The 20,210-nt window shown below is 33.0% G+C and overlaps 1 protein-coding gene across 2 annotated transcripts; it reads left to right on the top strand.

Moving 5' to 3' along the window:
• The first annotated feature begins 364 nt into the window (after positions 1-364).
• On the top strand, positions 365-7,970 carry LOC111377700 (vesicle-associated protein 2-1). 2 transcript variants are annotated; one of them, XM_023000828.1, is made up of 8 exons: positions 365-547; positions 761-842; positions 2,296-2,366; positions 2,465-2,546; positions 3,472-3,587; positions 3,686-3,796; positions 7,133-7,207; positions 7,610-7,970. In XM_023000828.1, exons 2-8 carry the CDS (start codon positions 785-787, stop codon positions 7,739-7,741), a joined length of 645 nt encoding a protein of 214 aa, XP_022856596.1. In that variant the 5' UTR covers positions 365-547; positions 761-784; the 3' UTR covers positions 7,742-7,970. The 2 variants fall into 2 exon arrangements, with proteins under 2 accessions (XP_022856596.1, XP_022856597.1); XM_023000829.1 differs by having other exon boundaries at positions 367-547; positions 695-842.
• The last annotated feature ends 12,240 nt before the right edge of the window (positions 7,971-20,210 follow it).

Here is a 20,210-nt window from a genome sequence, read left to right as displayed (position 1 = left end):
TTTGATTTTTAAATTTAATCTTTTAATTTATTTATCGTAAGAAAAATGCAAAGTATCATTTTACTCTTTTTAATTTGATCAAATTTTGACTTTTTGGTCAACAAATGGTCAAATGAATGATTTATATCAACTTTGACTCTAAGTACATATTTTTGAAAGGTTTGAAACTGTTATTGGCGCAAAGTAAAAATGAGGATAAAGTCTTAAAAAAAATTGGGTTAGAGATCGCTTATGCAATTTTCCCTACTTTTTATTGAATAAAAAATTAGACGCGAGAGAAGTTGGGTAACCAAACTGCAAATCCAAGCTAAATGACACGTGTCAGGACACATACCCAACCAGCGTGGAGTTTGCTTTTGAAGCGGGCGTCTTGCATTCTCCTCTTTAAACACGTGTTCTCCTCCTCCTCTCTCTCTCTCTCTCTCTCTCAAATTGCTATTCCTCCTTTCTGATCATTGAGAAATAAATCAAATTCTAATGGTGATGAAATTTGCAATTATTCGGAGTTCCGGACCAGCGAAGCGATATTTGAGTTGAAGAATTGTTTGTCAGTTTCTGCATGATCCTATTATTGCTCCTTTATTTTATCTTTATGTTCTAATTCCTTCACAAACTTTCATATCACTTTTCTGTTATTCTACTAATTTTTGGTGACCTAGGGATTGCATTTTCTACTTTTTATTGTTTGTTGCAGGTTCTTATGTGGGATTTGATTGATTGTTTCGTTGATTGAAATTTTTTTGCTTCTCTTTTGGAGTAGTGAGCTGCTGTGGCCGTTGCTATCATGACTGTTGTTGCTAACCAGTTGATCTCTGTACAACCAGAAGACCTCAAGTTTCAATGTGATTTCTCTCGATTTTTTTTTTTTTTAAAGTTTTTGTGTTCTTTTCTTTTTCATGCTTTTGATTTTTGTTTTACTTGTGCTAGGCTGAAGTATTTAACGTAGTCAATGAAATGAGAATTTAATGAATTATTCACAAATTAAGGATTTTTGAGGTTTGATAATTTCTGTACATGGATCAACCGACTATAAGTAACAGATGGAACTGCTGGCAATGTTTGTGGGCTGAATTTATATGGAAAGTTGATTATATTGGATTGAAAAAGTGAATTCGAGAGATTGAATTTAAACTTGCATGTGAACATTAGTTAAATGTTTGGTGAAGTTAAGATTTGATTAAATTTGGAAAGTAGGATTTTACTTGTTCCTGTTTTGGCATCGTTATGTTGTGCATATTCTGATTCCAAACTTCTGAAATCAACCAATCACCTCTCAGTTCATCCTTATTCCTTGTTTAAAATTTGAAATATAGATAAAGCTAAACCACGTTGGATATCAAATGACATTTACTTAGCGAGACAATATATTGGACAGCTTGAAAGATGCATTCATGAGTTGAACGGCATGGTAGTATACACATTGAGAGGATTAGGTCTCTGGGGGTAATATGGGGACATAGAAGAGGATACTTTAGGTTTGATGATATTTTCCATGTGAAGCTCAAGGACTATAGCATTGGCATCTTTAGGAAGCCAACCTCACCTCAATCTATGAAGAGGGAATCCTCAGGGAACGTAGAAAAATGTTTTTGCTAAGCATCTGTGACCTAAATGACGTAATGGCTACAGATAAAGTGAATGAAAAAATGTATCTATTTATGCTGTCAAAATAGTTGGAACAAACTTCCTCAGATAATTGAGAGATTTACATAGGGATGTTGAATGGGCCAATCATGAGCTGGCTTGTTTCTGAAAACCCGGGCGAGTCGAGCCTTTTTTAAACTAAAAATTACATTTTCTCTCCCGATGGCAGTCGGACGGCGAGCCGATGAGTGGCTTGCACAAGCTTTTTGTTGTTCGGTTTGTGTCCACGGCTCGCCTTGTTCGTGACAAGGTGAAGTGGCGAGTGCCGTAGATCTACATTACAAAGTTTGGCATTACTTCAGGACTTAGGCAAACAATCTATATGCTCAAAGGAACATTTGTGATATTGGTCGCACTAATTACAAAATCATCTCTCCTGTATTTTTCTCCTCTATCATCTGGTTGCTTCATTATGATTGTTGTTAATCTACCATATCTAACGAATGAGATTTTTGCTGGATCTATCCCATTTTGGGCGTTAACCAAAGAGGTTCGTTACCTGTAGTCTCCTAGTTAGATTGTTGTACAGTCTATGGAAAGATCTAAAGGAACGGGATAAAAAAGCATCTCTAGTATTGCATCATAATTGATTAATATATGGTGGAAGATCATGATTACTTACTGCATTGTTGTGAATATTTCTTTGATTAGTTGAGCTGGAGAAACAAAGTTACTGTGATCTTAAAGTTACAAACAGAACTGAAAACCTTGTTGCTTTCAAGGTACTCCATAATCAGAGAATTGGTTCCTTTCAACTTGATATTCTGTATGTCATTTTCTTACTTCTTTGAATGTAAATTTGTGCATTTATTTATTTTAGGTGAAAACTACTTCTCCAAAGAAGTACTTTGTGCGTCCGAACACTGGCGTGGTACTTCCTTGGGACTCATGCATCATAAGAGGTGGTTCGCTATAATATTTCTAATTTGTATTAGGTGTATGAAATCTGTGTCTCATATGTGGAATAGCTTTTTGATACTGTAGCATTATTTGTAAACATAAGTAACACGGCGGTGGTCTGTTGTATGGCACAGATATAGGGAGGCGTTTGACACTGAAATACCAGCAAAGCAGTATGTTACACATGTAATCAACTTTATACAAGATACCCAAGAGTCAAAAATTCAATTTTATTTGGAAGTGAGTGTAAGAAACATATTTGTGTATTCTAGATCACATGTAGCCAACTACCTCGCCTCTTTATTCCCTTGAAGACTATTTTTTCTTGTTTCAATCACTTAGATTCTATTACATGCTTGATGTATGTTGGACCTTTACAATTAAACAAAATAGATTCCAACAGCAGAGCTGTGGGATTTATTTTTATGCACCTGTCAATTCTGAAGATGCCTGCAATATGGTAACCTCTCTCTAAAATTTTGCACTTAATTGATGATGAATGGGACCATAAAAAATTTCCAATATCATAGATTAAAATCTTCAGTATGTGTCTTATCTTTCCTTGGAACAACAGTTACTAGCTTTCGGGTTTTCCCTGACCTTAATATAGTTTGCAAAATAAGCACATTTTTATACCCAGCTGTAACACATCTAAATTCAAGTTCAAATGAAGTTTATGGGGATTTTGATTTCAATCTTTCTAGTACTATAGCCCAAATGTTAGACTCCTGAGTCCTGAAGAGAGCAACTAATTTCGGTGTTATGTGGGCTATGCATGGTTGTGATACTGCTAGCTGTTGTAAGGACTGTACAGTCTACTGAATTGATATCCCTGTTCATGTTTCAATTGCTTGTGTGTGGTGCATATTTGACCCATTGTTCCAACCTTTATTCTTTTTATTATTTTACCTTCTGATGCCTATACAGTCACCCTTCAAGCTCAACGGGAATACCCCCCAGATAAGCAATCAAAAGATAAATTTCTCCTTCAAAGCACAACAGTTGCTCCACATACTGATGTCAATGAGCTCTCAACTGATACTGTAAGATTTTTAGTATACGCCTCTTATACCGTTAGTTTCATTTCATACATAGGATGTGAATTACTTTTTCTTCTGGCGAATGACGATGGGGCATTCAGTTTAGTAAGGAAGGCGAAAGAACAATAGAGGAGTGCAAGCTTAAGGTCATATACATGTTCCCTCATTCAGCTTCCGGAAACGTACAAGATGGATCTGAACAAAACTTTGATGTAAGCCAAGTGAATTTTGTTCAAATTCGTGTTTTCATTGTGTACTCCATCAAAATTTTATTAAAATCCAACTTTTTTCTATATTTTTCTTAATCAAGTGATTGCAAATTATATGTTTCAAGCTCACACTGTTCAATCCAACATTCCTCTGATGGTTGTACAGCAAAATTTAGTAGAATATACTTTGAAATGATTGAGAGACATTGATCTGTGATCTTCGATGGTATAAATATTAGTTTAGCACTTTTTATTCGGCAGATCATTAGTGTGATTGCTTTCATTGCTTGACTTCTCTTGAGCGATTTTAATTATAGAAGTCACTCAAATAGTTGATGAAACTGGTTATCTATATAGCCTAATTGAATTTTGAAGAGAGTGGTGTATGTAAGAGCTAAAAAAGAGGAGTGGTTCAAGGCTCACAGAACTCCCAGGTCCAGATAGTTTAGGGGCCAAGAAATAAACCACATGAAAGAGGTTCAAATGTGCCGGTTTATTTATCAGTTAATCAAACATACATCCGAATATATTGCTATTCACATGGCACTGATGATACCACTCTCTCTATTCTTTCTACAAGGAAAACACCTACTATTGGAAGTCGGTGCTTGCAATGCCTTATAAACATCACATTTCATTTATGATTTAACACAATCATTGTAACTTGCATTTCACAGCCTCAGGCAGCTGAAATACAATTTCAACGGTTATGTATTTGCATTTTATATTTCCTTTAAGCTGTCCAAGTCTTCTCATAATTCTTTCCTTTAGGTGGAGTTTCTTAAGGCCAACAGCAGTGTTTAAAGGTGAAGGCATAAGATGAGGCATGCCACATTTTACATGGCAGCCATTTAAGAGAAAAATATCTTTTAAATAAATAATACAGAAAATAGCTGGAAAAATGTCTGAAGAACTATTAGGGAAACAAGCATAGGTAGGATACATAATAACTTCTATAAAACAGTTCTAATATCTACCTAGGGGCATATGACACTTAAATATCTTCCCAACTACAATTATGTCATAACAAAGAGTTATATATTACTCCTCAATTAGAGCAGATCAACAATGGTACATTTCATAGCACAACTTTTTTATTTTCATTGACTTCAGATATTATCTATATTGCTTTGTTTCAAGATATCTTAAGATTTAACAGTTATTTTGTCCTAGTTACATAATGTCTTGCTGTTTTGCGGATTTTTCATTGAGAAAATTAAGGCTTAAGGGTTAAAATAACAAGTCTAATATGAAATTACTTCAACAGTGCTTATAAACAAAACTAGCCTTTGGCTTTTCTGTTCTTCTGAGATCAGTGAGAAACTAAGGCTTCAAGTTAGATTGTATCAATTCCTTCATCTCACACTTTCTATTGAGTTATCAGATGTCAGACCCCATGATCAATGCCTTATCCTCACATATACATGTATATACCAATGGGTGTATTTATGTCTGTGTGCAGGTATTATGTCTATGTGTTTATATAACATATGTCATGTAAATCTTCTGGTGTCTTTATATCTGTGTTGCGTATATGCTTTCCCATAATTTTTTGGGCTATTTTTAATTTTTTATCCCTTGGATATGAGGTCACTTCCATTTCAATCCATCATCTTTTCACTCAGTTCATTTGCTTGCTTGGGTTTCATTTTTTGCCAAACGAAGAAATTTGGAAATTTGGAGTAGGAAATTTATATTTTTATGGTTGTCTCAGGTGCTAAGCATGTGGTATTATGCTAGCGCAGGCAATATATGTGCACACCTCTGCTTCTACCCGTCACTACAAATTGAAATTAATAAATTAAATGTGTCTAGAAGGGTATCCAAGGGACAAAAATGGGATACAGGACTAATGATCCTGAGATTAATAAACCATAATTACCTCGTGCCTTAGTTTTTTGTTATGTTTGTTTCTTGGTTTACATTTATGGTCTGATACCCTTTTGGTAGTTGGCTTAATAACTTCTTGTTTTCAAAATTGTGCAGTTTTCTTTATTCTGACATTAATATCTTGGTGAAATGGAACATTAATGTTTTGTCAGATATGCTACTATAAGACATGTTAGACACTCAACTGATGCCTCATCACTTCATGCACTCAGAAGGCTCTTTGAAATTTTGCAAATAGTTGGGTTTGAAGCACATTTTAGCCTGAGACGAAACAAAATAATTCATATTAAGCTGGGACTTAAGCATTTAGGATATACTATATTTTAGCATCAATGATATTTATCCTGTAAATGTTTACTGAATATGGGTCAATATGCACACTCCATGGATCTCAAATTAGTTTAATTAATTTTACAGTATTAAATTTACTGGGGGACTATTTGTGGTAGAGCCTTAGCTTAGAATGTTGACTTTCCTTAACTATAAGCCCCTTTCCTACTAGGATTAGGCTTCAGCAACCAATAGATTATTTTTCGCCATTGAATTCAATAAAATTTCATTTATCATGCATTTTTTATTATTTATTGCAAACTTGCTTCAACGAAAACTTGAACCATAGTCCTTAAATGCCTTCTTCCAAAGCCTTGATCCCTGCCTTACACAGCCACAGAAAGTTCCTATAAGTTAATAACTGCTTGCCACTTTTTACCTTGAAAAAGATAAATTCCCTTTTCTACGGTGGTTCTTACCTTGGAACAGCCCCTTAATCTCCTGCACATTTTTTAGTCTCTTTGTTCTGCTTACCTTTATTCCACTCTTGACCTTGCTCATACAAATTTTTATCCACTTTTGAACCACAGATTCTGAGGTCGAATTAGTCTTTTCATTACTCTAGTTAGGATTGTAGTGTTCCTGAACTCTCACATCAACCTCTTCTTTTTCCTTGCCGCTGGAGTTGGACATAGGAGATGGTTACTTGAGGAATTCACATCAGAGATAGAAGCAATTTGTTTTTCTCTCGAAACAATGATATAACGCATTGGATGCCAGTTTTTAGGCCTCACAAGCACATAAATGGGGCCCCGTCTCTGGAATCTAGTAATTAGACTAGCGAGGGGAATGGAACTTGGTGGTTAGAAGTGGGCTCATTGTAGGATTAAATTGTGGCCTGCATATTTGTCTCAAAATTCTTGAAGAGAGTGGGCCCTCTGTTCTCAAAATTCGTTTACCACCTTTATCCGTTCTATGTTTTATTTTCCAAACTATCCTTCACAAGTAACCTTCGTGTCCAAACCAAAAGTTTTGTTTGCTCACCCTGGAACTATGATACACTGTTAATATATAATGCTTATTAAATTAAAATATTTGTATTCAAGCAATGTGGAAATTTGAACTTCTGTTCCCCTTTATTACTATTTAGATGAGCAATATTTTTCTCTCATGTTGCAGAATCAAACTTTGCAGAGTCTCAAGGAAGAAAGAGATGCAGCTGTCCGTCAAACACAACAGCTACAACTAGAACTGGTGAATGCACTTGCTTTTCTCTTGTTCCTGTGATGTATAAATATATAGTGAACTTAGCACGCACAAGAACAGTGTAATAGAACTTGTTGGATTGCGTATTTCCTATATTGCTCTTGTACATCCTAGTGGGAATATACAGGCGGTATGTCAAACACTGAGAGATAAAAGGGTAACAATGAAAAGTTGATTTAAAACTCAAAATTTTAACATTGTCAATTGAATATCCATTTTTGGCGACCTTTTGGTAGGTCAGGGCTAATCATATTCATTTCGAGATAAATGGACTTCATGTTAGAAACAAGCTTTTTCGATTTCTCTTCCCACCTTCATTGGTTGTTTCAAACATGCGCTTTTAACACAGATGGTCATTTCATACTCATATTCTGATGCTTTCACTTGCAGGAAGTTCTCAAGAGACGTAGAAATCGTAAAATTGATTCAGGTTTCTCCTTTATATTTGCACTCATTGTGGGACTCATTGGAATTATGGCTGGCTTCCTTTTGAACTTGTTAACCTCACCTTCTGCGGAGTAAGCCAGCTATCCTCACAATTATTTCAAATTTCAGCTACATTTAGTTACCAACTGAGAAGCTGGCTTAATTATTTTTTTTCTTTTAATTTTCTGTAAATCGTTCACATAATTGTTTCTTGGTTAGTGATTCATTCAATGTTGTTGAATATCGAAGTTTAAAAGCATTGAAAGAAAGGACCAGACAAGTATTAAATTGCTGCACAACTCCATCTTTTAGTAATCGATGAAAATAGCAGTTAGTACTAAAGCTAAATATTATCTCAAAAGTAAAGTATCAATCTTTTTGTTTTATCAGTGTTTCTATTGTTATGTCTCGCGACTTTCAGTTTCATTCACGAAGCCAGTGATTGAGCCAGAATTTTCACAACATTAAAATACAAAATTTGCGAGGCCAATTGCCATCCCTCCTTGTTTGGTCCTCCACTGATTGTACACAAGGGCCAATCTAAGAGTTTGAGTCAGCACAGATGGTTGACGTCAGTTGCAATAAAGTATTAAGAGTTTATTTGATACCCTTTTTTTGCCACAAAAAAAAAAGGAATTTGTAATAGTAATTTGATGGAGAATGTGTGGTTAAAAAAAATTGAATCTGCGTGTAATATTATTTTATTGAAGAATATTTGGTTGATAAGAAGAGATAAAAAAATGTCTTTGAAAAAAAAAAAATTGGAATCAAATAAGGTCTAAAGTTTAAATTTTAACAATTTTTTTTTTCAAATTGAACATATGTAATTATGTTATAAGAATAAATGGATTCATCTAATGATATTGTTGTCAAACTTTGTATATTTTAAATGAAGAGCACGGATTTGAATCTCGCATTACAACATATAGAACCTAACAAATATTATTTTGTTAAACTTATTGTCAATAATCAGTGGGTGCCATAGCGGTATAGTTCATACTATGTTCAACATGAAGTCACAAGTTCGAATTTTGGTTTGGTCCCCACTCTCTTGAATTTTGGCAAAAAATGTTGTATTTAAATATTATTGCACAATAGTTTGTTGGTAAAAAAATTTGAACCCGGGACCCCCACTATATACATTCAACGTCTGACCAAGTGAGCCACATGAAACTCTTGAAAATAACTTGAATATCAATAATATAACTTAAAACTTTAATTTATTGTCAAAAAAAAAAATGGCTCCAGGCGGTTCCGACGAATCCAGCTAGGGCGACCACTCTAGCTCGCCACCACTTAGATCCGCCATTGATTGTACATTCAAAGAAAATTACATGAAGAAATACGTGTTAGAAATGGTTTGGTAATTGAATTGGGTCAACTTTGAGCTTTAATTTTAGTGTGACATTTCGATTTTAACCAGACCAAATATATTCATGTTTTACTCTGCGATTTGATTAATGCGATATATTTATTTATCGAAAGTCATTTAAAATTGAATGAAATATTTAATATCAAATTAACCTACTTGGAATAATAAACTAGTGAATAATTTGATTTATTAAAAAATATTGTACACCTATCCCATATAGAAAAATTAGGAAATTTTGATGTGATTTATATGGTGAAAGCTTGAAAATTGGGTTTGATCCCTAGGGTACTAGTAATTTTTAAAAGAGAAGAATTATATTATATTGGGTTCTGTTCTTAATCCACATGTGTCGCTATTGACATCGATTGGCTTGGCACGAGCACTAGCACGTGTTAGATTCATGTTCGAGTATCCGTTGGATCCTTGTACTATATGATTAGTTTAGATATTTTATTTAAATTTTGAGTCAAATTGTAACTAAACAAATTCTTGGTGCTTAATGAAATTATTTTAAATAGTATTTTTTAGTTCCGACCTTTTGGCTTTTCTTTGGCTTTTTTTGGTCTTGGTCAACTGTTAATAGACGTATGTTAATTGATGTAACAGAAGTAGTGTTTCAATCTGAACAGAGTTGTCAGTTCAGGTTTGGAGGGACGTCTGAACAATAGTGACTGTTCTAAAAAGGTTCGAAGGATATTCAAATGACCATGAACGTATCCATAAATAACTTGCCTTGCTGCCAAAATAATTGCACATTTCATTGCAAATTTTATCTGCTTTGAATCTCTCTCTCTCTCACATATTATTCTAAAAGTGAAAACACTTCATCGAGTTCATTGAAACTCTCGCAGATTGTTATACTGCTTTCGTATGAGACAAAATTCTTTCTATTCTTGGAGACGATTGCTGAATGCCTTTATCGTAAAGTCGGTGAACTCGAATTAATATTATGATCATGTTCATCATCTCGTTACACCGTTTAAATTATATTATATTCAGGTTGTTCAGAGGAGGGATTTATACTCCAAAAACAACAATATGCTATACTCCCCCAAGCAAAAATATTACGTGTAAAAAGGAAATTTTTTTAGTCCTTGTTTGTTTCCCATTTTTTAGTAAGCATGCATTTTGAAATAATTAATTAATGAAGAATGTGTGGTTAAAAAATAAGAAAAAGTTTTAGTTATGCGTGTAATATTATTTTATTGAAGAATACATGATTGAAAAAAAGAGAAAAAGAAAAATGTATTTTGAGAAAAATGGTTATCAAACAATGGCTTAATGGTGTTAAAGAGCTGAAGAAGTATGAGAAATTGAATTTGATTTAATAATGGTTATAAGATGGGCAATTTACACACATGGATAAATATGAAATAAAATGAATTACATTGATTTTCGTTAAATTTTGCAAGGTTACAACTTTTGCCTGACGTTTAGCCCATGTTTGACCTCCATTCTTCAAAAATATATTTTTGTACTCTTTCTTATTTTTATCCATACATTTTTCAATAAAATAATATTACACATAAATTTTAAAAAAAAATCTTATTATTTATCCATACATTCTTCAAAATATTTATATTCAAAAATGTTTTTTTTTCCGAAGTGCATTTCTTAATGGAGTCGAAATAAGGGCTAAGAAAAATTGGCAACTACACCTTATATAACGGTTTGATGTATATATAAGTCCCTGTTTGACAATCATTATTTGAAAAAAAAAAAATTCTTACATACTAATTTTCAACGACATATTCACACAATGAAATATTTCGAACATATAAAAAAATTCATACTTTTTAATCATATATAATATATTAAATATTACATCAAGTGAGAATTATTTTCGGACGCTTTTAACTCTACTCCAATTCAATTATTTTAATAATATCTTACTTTTTCATTTTTCAATATGTAAGGCCATCTCCAGCACTGTACCAAAATTTGCACCATTTTGCATCGAACCAAAATTCTTCTCCAATCATTACACCAAATGAACAGTGCTTTATTATTTTATTCATTATTTCGATTTTTCTCAATGCATTTATTTAAAAGAAAATTATATATTTATTTTATAACTATATAAATTATTAAATCATAACTTTGTTAAATTAACAAATATATTGATTACTAAATTATTCATGTGTTTTATATATTATGTTAAATTGATAAAAATAATTGACTATATTATTAATTTATGATAAACAAGTATATTAAATTTACAAAAATAATAAACTTTAATAATAATATGAACTTTACGTTAAATTAAACTTTAAACGTAAACTTTACAAATTAAACTTTACGTTAATTATTATTGATTATATTATTAAAAATAATAAAGTTTAATAATATAATTAATTGTGTAATTTTATCATCATCATCATCATTATCATTATAGAACGAAAATGACATAAATACCCTTAACCATTATCTTTGAAAAATGAAAAATAAAGGCAAAACGGACATTGCACCATTTGGTACAAAAAATGGTGTAATAAATAGTGATGCATCAAATATGGTGCAATACTATTCACTTTGCACCATTTTACACCAAAAAGGTGCGAAGTTTGGTATTGCATTGTAGCAACTTTGCACCAAAAAATGGTGTAATAGTGCAATTATTGGAGATGTCCTAATAAATATTACAAAATTCTTGTAATGTATGAATTTTGTGTTATTAATTCTCAATTAATTAACATCCATATTAATTTAGATCTAATGAATTGACTTGATGAATTTTGATCTACATGAATCTAGAGTTATTATAGATGAATTTATTTCTATTCATGTGTCCAGAAATTTAAATGGATGTTTAAATTCATGTACTAACGATTAATTTTTATGTATCAAATGAATTATAAAAATATTGCTCATTTGTTATTATCACGAAAAATTTGAATAATAGAAGTTGAGTTTTGAGTCTATAATTTTTTCTCTTAAATTTCTATTCTAAATTTTATTTTCTTTATTTTGAGACTCATCAAATCTTCCAAACAAATTGGTATCAAATATTACCTTCGCAGCACTTGTAAAGTATTTCAAAATAACGAACAATGCATATTCAACTTTGACTTGTTCTCTTAAAAATCAATAATCAAAATGTTGTTTTTTTTCAAATAATGGCTGTCAAACTTGGGTCAACTTTTGGCAAATTGCAACATTTAATAAATTATAATGACTACACCGTCATTTCGTTTTCAGGGCATGTATTTTTTTAATTTTTGAAATTTAAAATTTTCTTATTGGCAGAATTGTGTTAATTATGTTATGTATGTAATTTATTGAAATTTTAAATTACAATTGTATGTAATTTTTAATTTGTTACTTAATTCTCTGTTAATCCTCTTACACTATAAATATTGAGTAATGATATTTAGTCCATTGGGATTATAACCTCATATTATGGCAATAATGTGATATTAATTGATAAGTGGAATTAAATATATCATTTAATTCCACATTTCATTTAGTTTATCACCTACGATCATATAGATTAGGATTATAATCTCAATGAAACTAAGTAATATTATTCATAAATCTTTGTAATTCATTAATCAGAATTTGAACCTTCCGAATAAATGCATTAACATATCATACACTGGGATTTTGTTGGGACAAAGAAAAAGTTGTGTCACTTGAAAAAAAAAATAATAAAAAAACATAAGTTATGATAAATAATATTAAAAATATTATCAATTTCCTAAGAGTATTTATACATCAATTAGTTGTATTATGATATTTATGTCCTACTATCGTATTGCTCTTGTTTCGTAGGAATTAGAATTCATATTTTAATTTAAATCGAGATCAACAATTAATTTTAATCACATATTTTACGATATTCATAATTTTTAAACAACACATTTTATCAATTTTATTAAAATTTACTAAACATCTTATTTCAATTTTCTAAAAACATGAGCAGTAAAAACCAATCAAAACATTTTATTTAAAGCCAATTAGTCAAATCATTCCACACAAGTAAAATAATATAATTGGAAGTACTTTTAAACCAATGTATGTCAAATTTTATTATTGTTGAATACAAAAAAAAAGTTGAACCCCAACTTTGAGGGTCCGCCCCGCCCCGCCCCGCCCCGCCCCTCCCCTAAAGTTTTGTGAGGAAAGTAAATCGTGGAATGTGTCCCAACAGGTCAGGGAATAAGAGCTGCATATACACTGCGCCTACAAGGAGTCCAATTTCATGTCTCAAGAATCGAACCCCCACACTGCGACTGCCAGCAAGGCGTGAGATAACCTCGCTCCTGTCCTTTGCACTACTAGGCTATGTCCCTGGGGGCTTTATTATTGCTGAATATATGTACACGGTAAGAGTGTTTGGGATGTGATTTGATTACATGGAGTCATCATATGTTGATTTTTACTGGAATATTATCACGTGTCAATATGACTCGTACATGGTGCATAAGATATGCTATGAAATTCACGTCCACGTGCACACATTTTGATGAGCATGAATGAAGTGGTTAATTAAATTAAGCGTAACTTGTAGAAGAAGAGGTGTACCGTTCTATATTTTGCCTTCAAATAGACATACAGCTTGAGGCTACAAATGGTCATAACGAGTGGCCATTGATAGAGTGTTTGGTAGTCCGACGCATTATAAAGGTAATGCCAGAAGATTTCTTGATGGCCTTGAGATTGTGAATTGGTACAATGACGCCATACGGATAGGTCAGAAGTAAAATTGTATTTATTATAATTTTTAATGTAGTATTCGTAGTCTTGATTTCTAAGTCTCGAAAGGCTACGACAAATACAGCTATAATCCCATGATCTCAATGTAGACGATGAACCCACATGCATTGAAGAGTGCTCATGTTGTCGGCTATATTGATAAATGAGCTCATACGATACACGGTAATGAGATATAGGGCTAAACAGATAAAAGATAAATAAGCTAAGATGGTGAAAGACTCGAATTTTGAGGAGACCACACTGATAGTGAGTATCATGCATATAGTTACCTACTAAGCATTCGTTCATATAGTTTTACGTCGAGTAAATTTAATGAATGCTCATTGAACTTTATATTACATTACTATTTGCTTACTAAACATTAAAACATTACTCATTGCTCATTCATCTATCAAATTGTTTGCTGGTCGATCACTCGTCTAATTTTCGTCACTTTAAACTAACGAAATCTACCAATGTGGCACATCACACATGAAAATGGGCCAAAAGTGTAGAAAGCCACTCCCGGACCTTCATCTTCTTCCTCCAGTTCTTGGACCCTGAATACAGCCTAGTAAGTGCAGCAAAATTGGGGGCCATTTTTAGGGTTCTTCACGGATTTGGGGGCGAATTTAGGTTTCGATTTGGGACGCTTCGTTCATGTGTACATTGTGGCAAGAAAATGAAAGCTAGAATTGCTACTTGATGCCCGTTCAATCTTGGAAAGAAAAAGCACAAAGTCATGGCTATTTCGTTGGTTGCAACGACAGCACGCTGAGCTGCAACCTTCGCTTGGTTCGCCTCTATGATTCCTCGCCGTGGCCTCGTTGGCACCGCGAATGATCATGGGCCATCTAAGGTTGATTTTTGGAAAGATCCCATAAGTCCATCCAAGTGGAAGGAAGAGCACTTCGTGATTGTCTCCTTATCTGGCTGGGGTATTCTTTTCTTTGGAGGGTACAAGTTCTTCACGAGAGGCAAGAAGAACAATGAGAAATTGGTAGAAGCAACACATTAGATTAGAGTGGAGAATTTTGAATGTCATCATTACAGAAACTTTTTCCTAATATATTGGACTTCAAATTTCCCAGTTCGATTTTGATGTATGGGGACAGTTCAACTGTTTCCAATCAATTTGAATGATTATTGAAATGCTCAGCTTAGGTGATGACTAAAATAATACAAACTTCAAACATTTTCATGGCCAAAAAAGGAAAGCTGGAATTGGGGGCGATTTCTGGGTTCTTCACGATTCAGCGACGGTGAAGGAAGGTAACGATGGAATGGCCGTAGACGATGGAAGGTGAATTTGGGCTGTTGCTGTTCCTACTTCAGTTGTTGTTTCCACTATTGTTAAGAAAGTAGCATGCAACGCTATCCGCGGTGGAAATTCCGGCTCACGTTCCACTCGTCATCCCATTTTTGTGGTTTTTTGGTGGTTGACGTATTTCTAAAAAATTGTCCATGTGTGGCTTGATTTCATGTATGTAACGTGCCATGTCGGATTTTCGTTTGCCACGTGGCACGTTCCGTCAGTGGAGGATGACAGAAGTTAAATGGGTGATGAATGAGTAATGAATTAGATAGATGAGTGAGTAACGGGTTATCATTTATTGTTTGGTGAGCAAGTAGAAATATTGGTTAAAGTTGGGTGAGCATTAATTAAATTTACTCGTTTTACATCATAAGTATGACAATGCATGTACTGGAGCTTGGTGTCAATTCTCATATTATAGGACAATCGTATACTAAGTACTTGATCGTGTTGCAATGTATCTATCTATCGTCACAAAAAACTCGAAAAATGTTACAATTGATTTTAAATAATTGATTTCGCTTTCAATTGTATTTTATTACATTAATTTCTAATTGTCTTATGCCCCTTCTTTTGTTTAAATATTGTATATTACAGAGCCAGCCCTCGGTCGAGTTACTAAGGCAATGGCCTAAGGCCTCCAATTGTGCCTCCAAAGTTGGGGGCCTAAAAAAAAAATTAAATAAATAAAAAACCCAACATGTTTACCCTAATTATTTTAAGGGAATAATACTTTGAACAGTGGCAGACGCAGAAATTTTGAGTTAGTGGGGTACAATCGAACTTAGCAAAAAGGTGATGAAAAATTTTTAATATTAGATATCTTATTACAATTGTTCTCTACGAATTCTCATAATTTGATAACGTTCCATAATTACGTCATTTTTAATATTGTCGGATATGTCATGCTCAATATATGCAATCAAACTATTATTCAACCATTGATCCCCGATTTGATTACGCGAACGATTTTTAACAACTGACATCGCAAAAAATGCTTTCTCAACTGTAGCAGTAGTCACAGGAAGAACTAAGGCTAATGTCACAAGCTTGTAGATTAATGGATAAACTTCATGTTTATTTTTCGCAACCAACTTCTGTGCAAGATCTCCAAGGCCTTGTAATTCTCTAAAATCTTCGTTAGTACACATGTCAAAAATATATGTATCTAGTTGATCTTCGAGTTCCAAGATAGCCATCGCATCAAAACTTACAGGATAATACTGACATAGTTGAATCATTTTATTCTTGAATTTGCATGTCAATGATGGCATAAAACATTTTCACACGAAAATGATGCAAATTTGCACCGTATCACGTCATGAACGACGTAGAGTTATGAACATATCATCCATATTGGGAACATTTATCTCACGAGCTCCACAAAACGAATAAATTATTCCAAAAAAAGAATCACACCCATCATCTCTCATGGTTTGGAGCTGTGCTTTATATAATTACACCAATCTCATGGCATTGATAATATCTTGATATTTTTTTTGTAATGTTTTCGACAATTCATTTGAAATTCCCAAGATCTTTCTCATGAGATGTAGAATAAAAATAAATTCAAATTTTAACATTAATTCCAATAAAATACACGCATCACCTCTTGTTTCAGAATTTGTAGTGTCAGTAGCAATCATCTCAACAACATCAACTGTGGTTGAAAACATGAGAATCAGGTTAATTAAGCAACGGTGGTGATATCCCCAACGTGTATCACCAAAACGCTTAAGAGTAGTTTCTTGATCGAGACCCCATCCACTTGATATTTCACGTAGACTAAGTGATTCAAGAATTTTCAGTTTTTGTTTCTCTCAAATATGATCATTTGGATGTTTCTGATCCTCCTACAACATTAACCAATCTGTGTACTGAAATAAAAAAAAAGTTTCAATCTTTGGATGTTTCTGTGCCACAGTTACAAGAGATAGTTGAAATTGATGAGCAAAGCAGTGAATGTAGTAAGCACTTGAATTTTCTTTCAAAATAAGTGTTTTGAGACCATTATACTCACCTTGCATATTGCTAGCTCCATCGTATCCCTGGCCTCTCAAATTAGATATGCTTAAACTATGCGTGGAAAATAATTGATCAATACCAGCCTTAAGTGAGACAGTTGTGGTACTCAAATCATGTATAACACTAATAAAATGTTCCAATACACTCTCATTCTTCACATAACGAATGACAAGTGACATTTGCTCATTAACCAAATGTCTCGAGATTCATCAACTCAAATAGAAAACAAGCCATTACCCATATCTTTAATAATCATGTTTAGAATTTCAGAAGCAATAGCACTCACAATATCTTTTTGAACTTTGCGTGATGTTAATTTGAGATTTTAAGGTGCATTCGTTAAAGCAACAACATTAACCTCAGTATTGTGATCACACAACCAATGTAATAGTTCAAGAAAGTTCCCTTGATTGTTTGAATCGTCAGATTCATCATGCCCACGAAAGCCCAACCCTTGTCGTAGAAGAAATCGAACACAATCAATTGATGCATTCAAGTGAATTTGATACTCTGTTTGAGTTTGATGCAATTGCTTAAACAGAAAAGATTGAATACTTTGTTCTTGATTCTTAAATGATTCATACTCGACCCGAGCCTGATTGTGTACACTACTGGATGCCCCAACATGTTTTCTGATAATATCTTTCCTTTTCCAATTTGAGAATCCACCATTAACAAATGAACCACCACTCGAGCTAAAAAGATAACAGTAAAAGCAAAATACAACATCTTTTTCTATATTAAATTCCAACCAACTAGGATGCTTATTATATCATGAAACACAAAATCGCATATCTTTGTTAGCCATTCTTGTGGGTGGAAATTTATGATTACGAGGCTAACAAGGACCCTGTTGCACATTTGTTCTTTGAATCACATCCCGAACATTAATATCATAATTTTGTATTGGAACTCTCAATCCAGGATCTGAAGGAAGCTGTGCAACATCAAATTCATGGCTTTCATCCCCAACATCCTCGACATTTGTTTGAATCGGGACACCTCCAAGATTAGTTCCGTCAATTTCATTAATTTTATCCACAGCATTCATTTCATATCTTTTATTTGAACATTCTTTTTATTAACATTTTGCTCATTACTAGAAAATGCAGATTTACTTTTAAAATACTTCTCCATAACTGATAGAAACAATCAACAAAAGCAATTAATTCATTGGAATAAAAAAAACAAGACTGAAATTAAACCAATGATCATAGATTAGGTGATAAAGTTCGCAAAATTAAATTCTCCAAAAATACAAGATTAAAAATAATGTTTGAAGCTACACATTTTCACAATTCAACAAATTTCCATTTATATTGCTAAAACCAACAAAAAGTAGTAAATATAAAAATCCTTAACAAGCATAGTTCAACAAAAATTTCACAAATCACAAAAGTAACACAAATTAAAAATCATATCTTAAGATTTTAGCTTGATTAATTGAAGACGGGAGATGTAAAATCAAAACACAAACTTATGCATGCACGGGGCACTAACTAGTAACTGGTCCTTAATAAATAACACCTATTTAGAGGCGACAGACGGTAGACAGTAGTGGCAATGGTCCAATGGGGGGAGGCAAATGGCGGCTGAAACTAAATGGTAGCACTTGACAGCCGCTGAGCCGCTCCAATCACCGGCCAATACTCTAGACTCAAGAGGTGGATTACCAGGTTAGGGAAGGAAAATTAGTCAGCAAGAAGAAATTCCTTTCCAAATTCCAAATGCCGGCAACGTTGAACTATTGAAGGGGGGATTAAATCAGTATGGGACGGCACTGACCGTAGGGTCCAGATTCTCCAATCGAATGGTTTCCCAAATTTCACTTTTGTTTTCGGTGCTTGGCTTGGTAAAGAATTAATGGGTTTTTTGATTGTTTAGTCACTTAGTCTTCTACAGTTTTATGTTTAAAAAAATTTAAGATAAAAAAAAAATGAATTGTGACATAAAAGTACATTGGCATATCCTAGGTAGATGGAAATGATGACAATGTTCAAAACAGTTTAATAATACACTGTTATATGACATTCTGTCAATCTATTTGTCAACTAAGATGACATCATGATTGAGAGTGCAGATTTCTTCCAATCAATTTCCCCTTCAATCCACTTTCTCTTTTTAACTTTTTCGCTAACTATCACCCCACCCATCCCATCCTACACCTTCCTGAAATTCTGGCGTATCTCCTACCTCATTATCACCTAGCCCCTCTAAAATTCAGAGGGTGTTTGAGAGACATTTTTATGTAAAAATGAATTTTTGAATAGTAAATTGATGGGAAATGTTTGGTTGAAAAATAAGGAAAAGTTTTTGATTTACGTGTAATATTATTTTAATAAAGAATGTGTGGTTGAAATGAAGAGAGAGAAAAATGCATTTTGAAAAAAATGAGTACCAAACGGGACCTTAATCTCTCAACTCTTTTAACGTAAACTTTTGTTTCTAAGAAAATAAACAGTTAGAAAATTTATGTGTTGATATTTTATTCGAGGACTCTGTGGTGCCTTTTTACGATTTTTCCTTTCGGTACTCATCAATCTCTTTTGTTGGAAGGTAAAGAAATGTTAGATCGACTTTGATTCTTTTTTCTTTAAATATATAGATTTTACAGGTAAACCATAATCCAAATTCTGATTTTTGCTAAAACTCGCAAGTTTTAAACTCCTGATTCGAGTTAATCAATGTGTAGTGTGATTGGAGGCGGCGGTGGTGGTGAGATGTCGATTTTTTTTGGTGATGCCGGTGGAATGAAGAGCGGTCATGACATTATTGGATAATTGTCATCGATAAAATGAATGAACTGTGATCAATAAATAATATATAACCTAAAATGAATAATTTGAGACTAAATTTACAAATGCGACTTACAATTTGTGTCTTCGTAACTGATATGATCAACAAATTTGATAATTTATAATCGAAAATAATTTGTGACCGAGTACTTTGATAATTTATAATCATGAAATAAGTTATGACATATAAATTTTGAAATTTGTGATCGAGAAATAAGTTTCTCTTATTTTTATATTTAAAATCTTTCCATAATTCGTTTTCATACAAACTTTTCATTTAAACTGGTGGTAAGCACGCATGTTTCACATCTTATGTACGGAATGAATAATATGCACAATATTTTTAAAGTAGGGCAATTGTTA

Source organism: Olea europaea, unplaced genomic scaffold, assembly GCF_002742605.1.
Source record: "Olea europaea var. sylvestris unplaced genomic scaffold, O_europaea_v1 scaffold1709, whole genome shotgun sequence".
Taxonomy (NCBI): Eukaryota; Viridiplantae; Streptophyta; class Magnoliopsida; order Lamiales; family Oleaceae; genus Olea; species Olea europaea.
Note: the sequence above shows the minus strand (reverse complement) of the source record. Positions and strands in the feature narration are given on the sequence as shown.

Coding starts and splice junctions, on each gene's coding strand:
- LOC111377700 (XM_023000828.1), top strand. CDS start 785: ATGACTGTTGTTGCTAACCAGTTGATCTCTGTACAACCAGAAGACCTC. Junction 843..2,295: donor AGAAGACCTCAAGTTTCAAT/GTGATTTCTCTC, acceptor TTCTTTGATTAG/TTGAGCTGGAGAAACAAAGT. Junction 2,367..2,464: donor AAAACCTTGTTGCTTTCAAG/GTACTCCATAAT, acceptor TATTTATTTTAG/GTGAAAACTACTTCTCCAAA.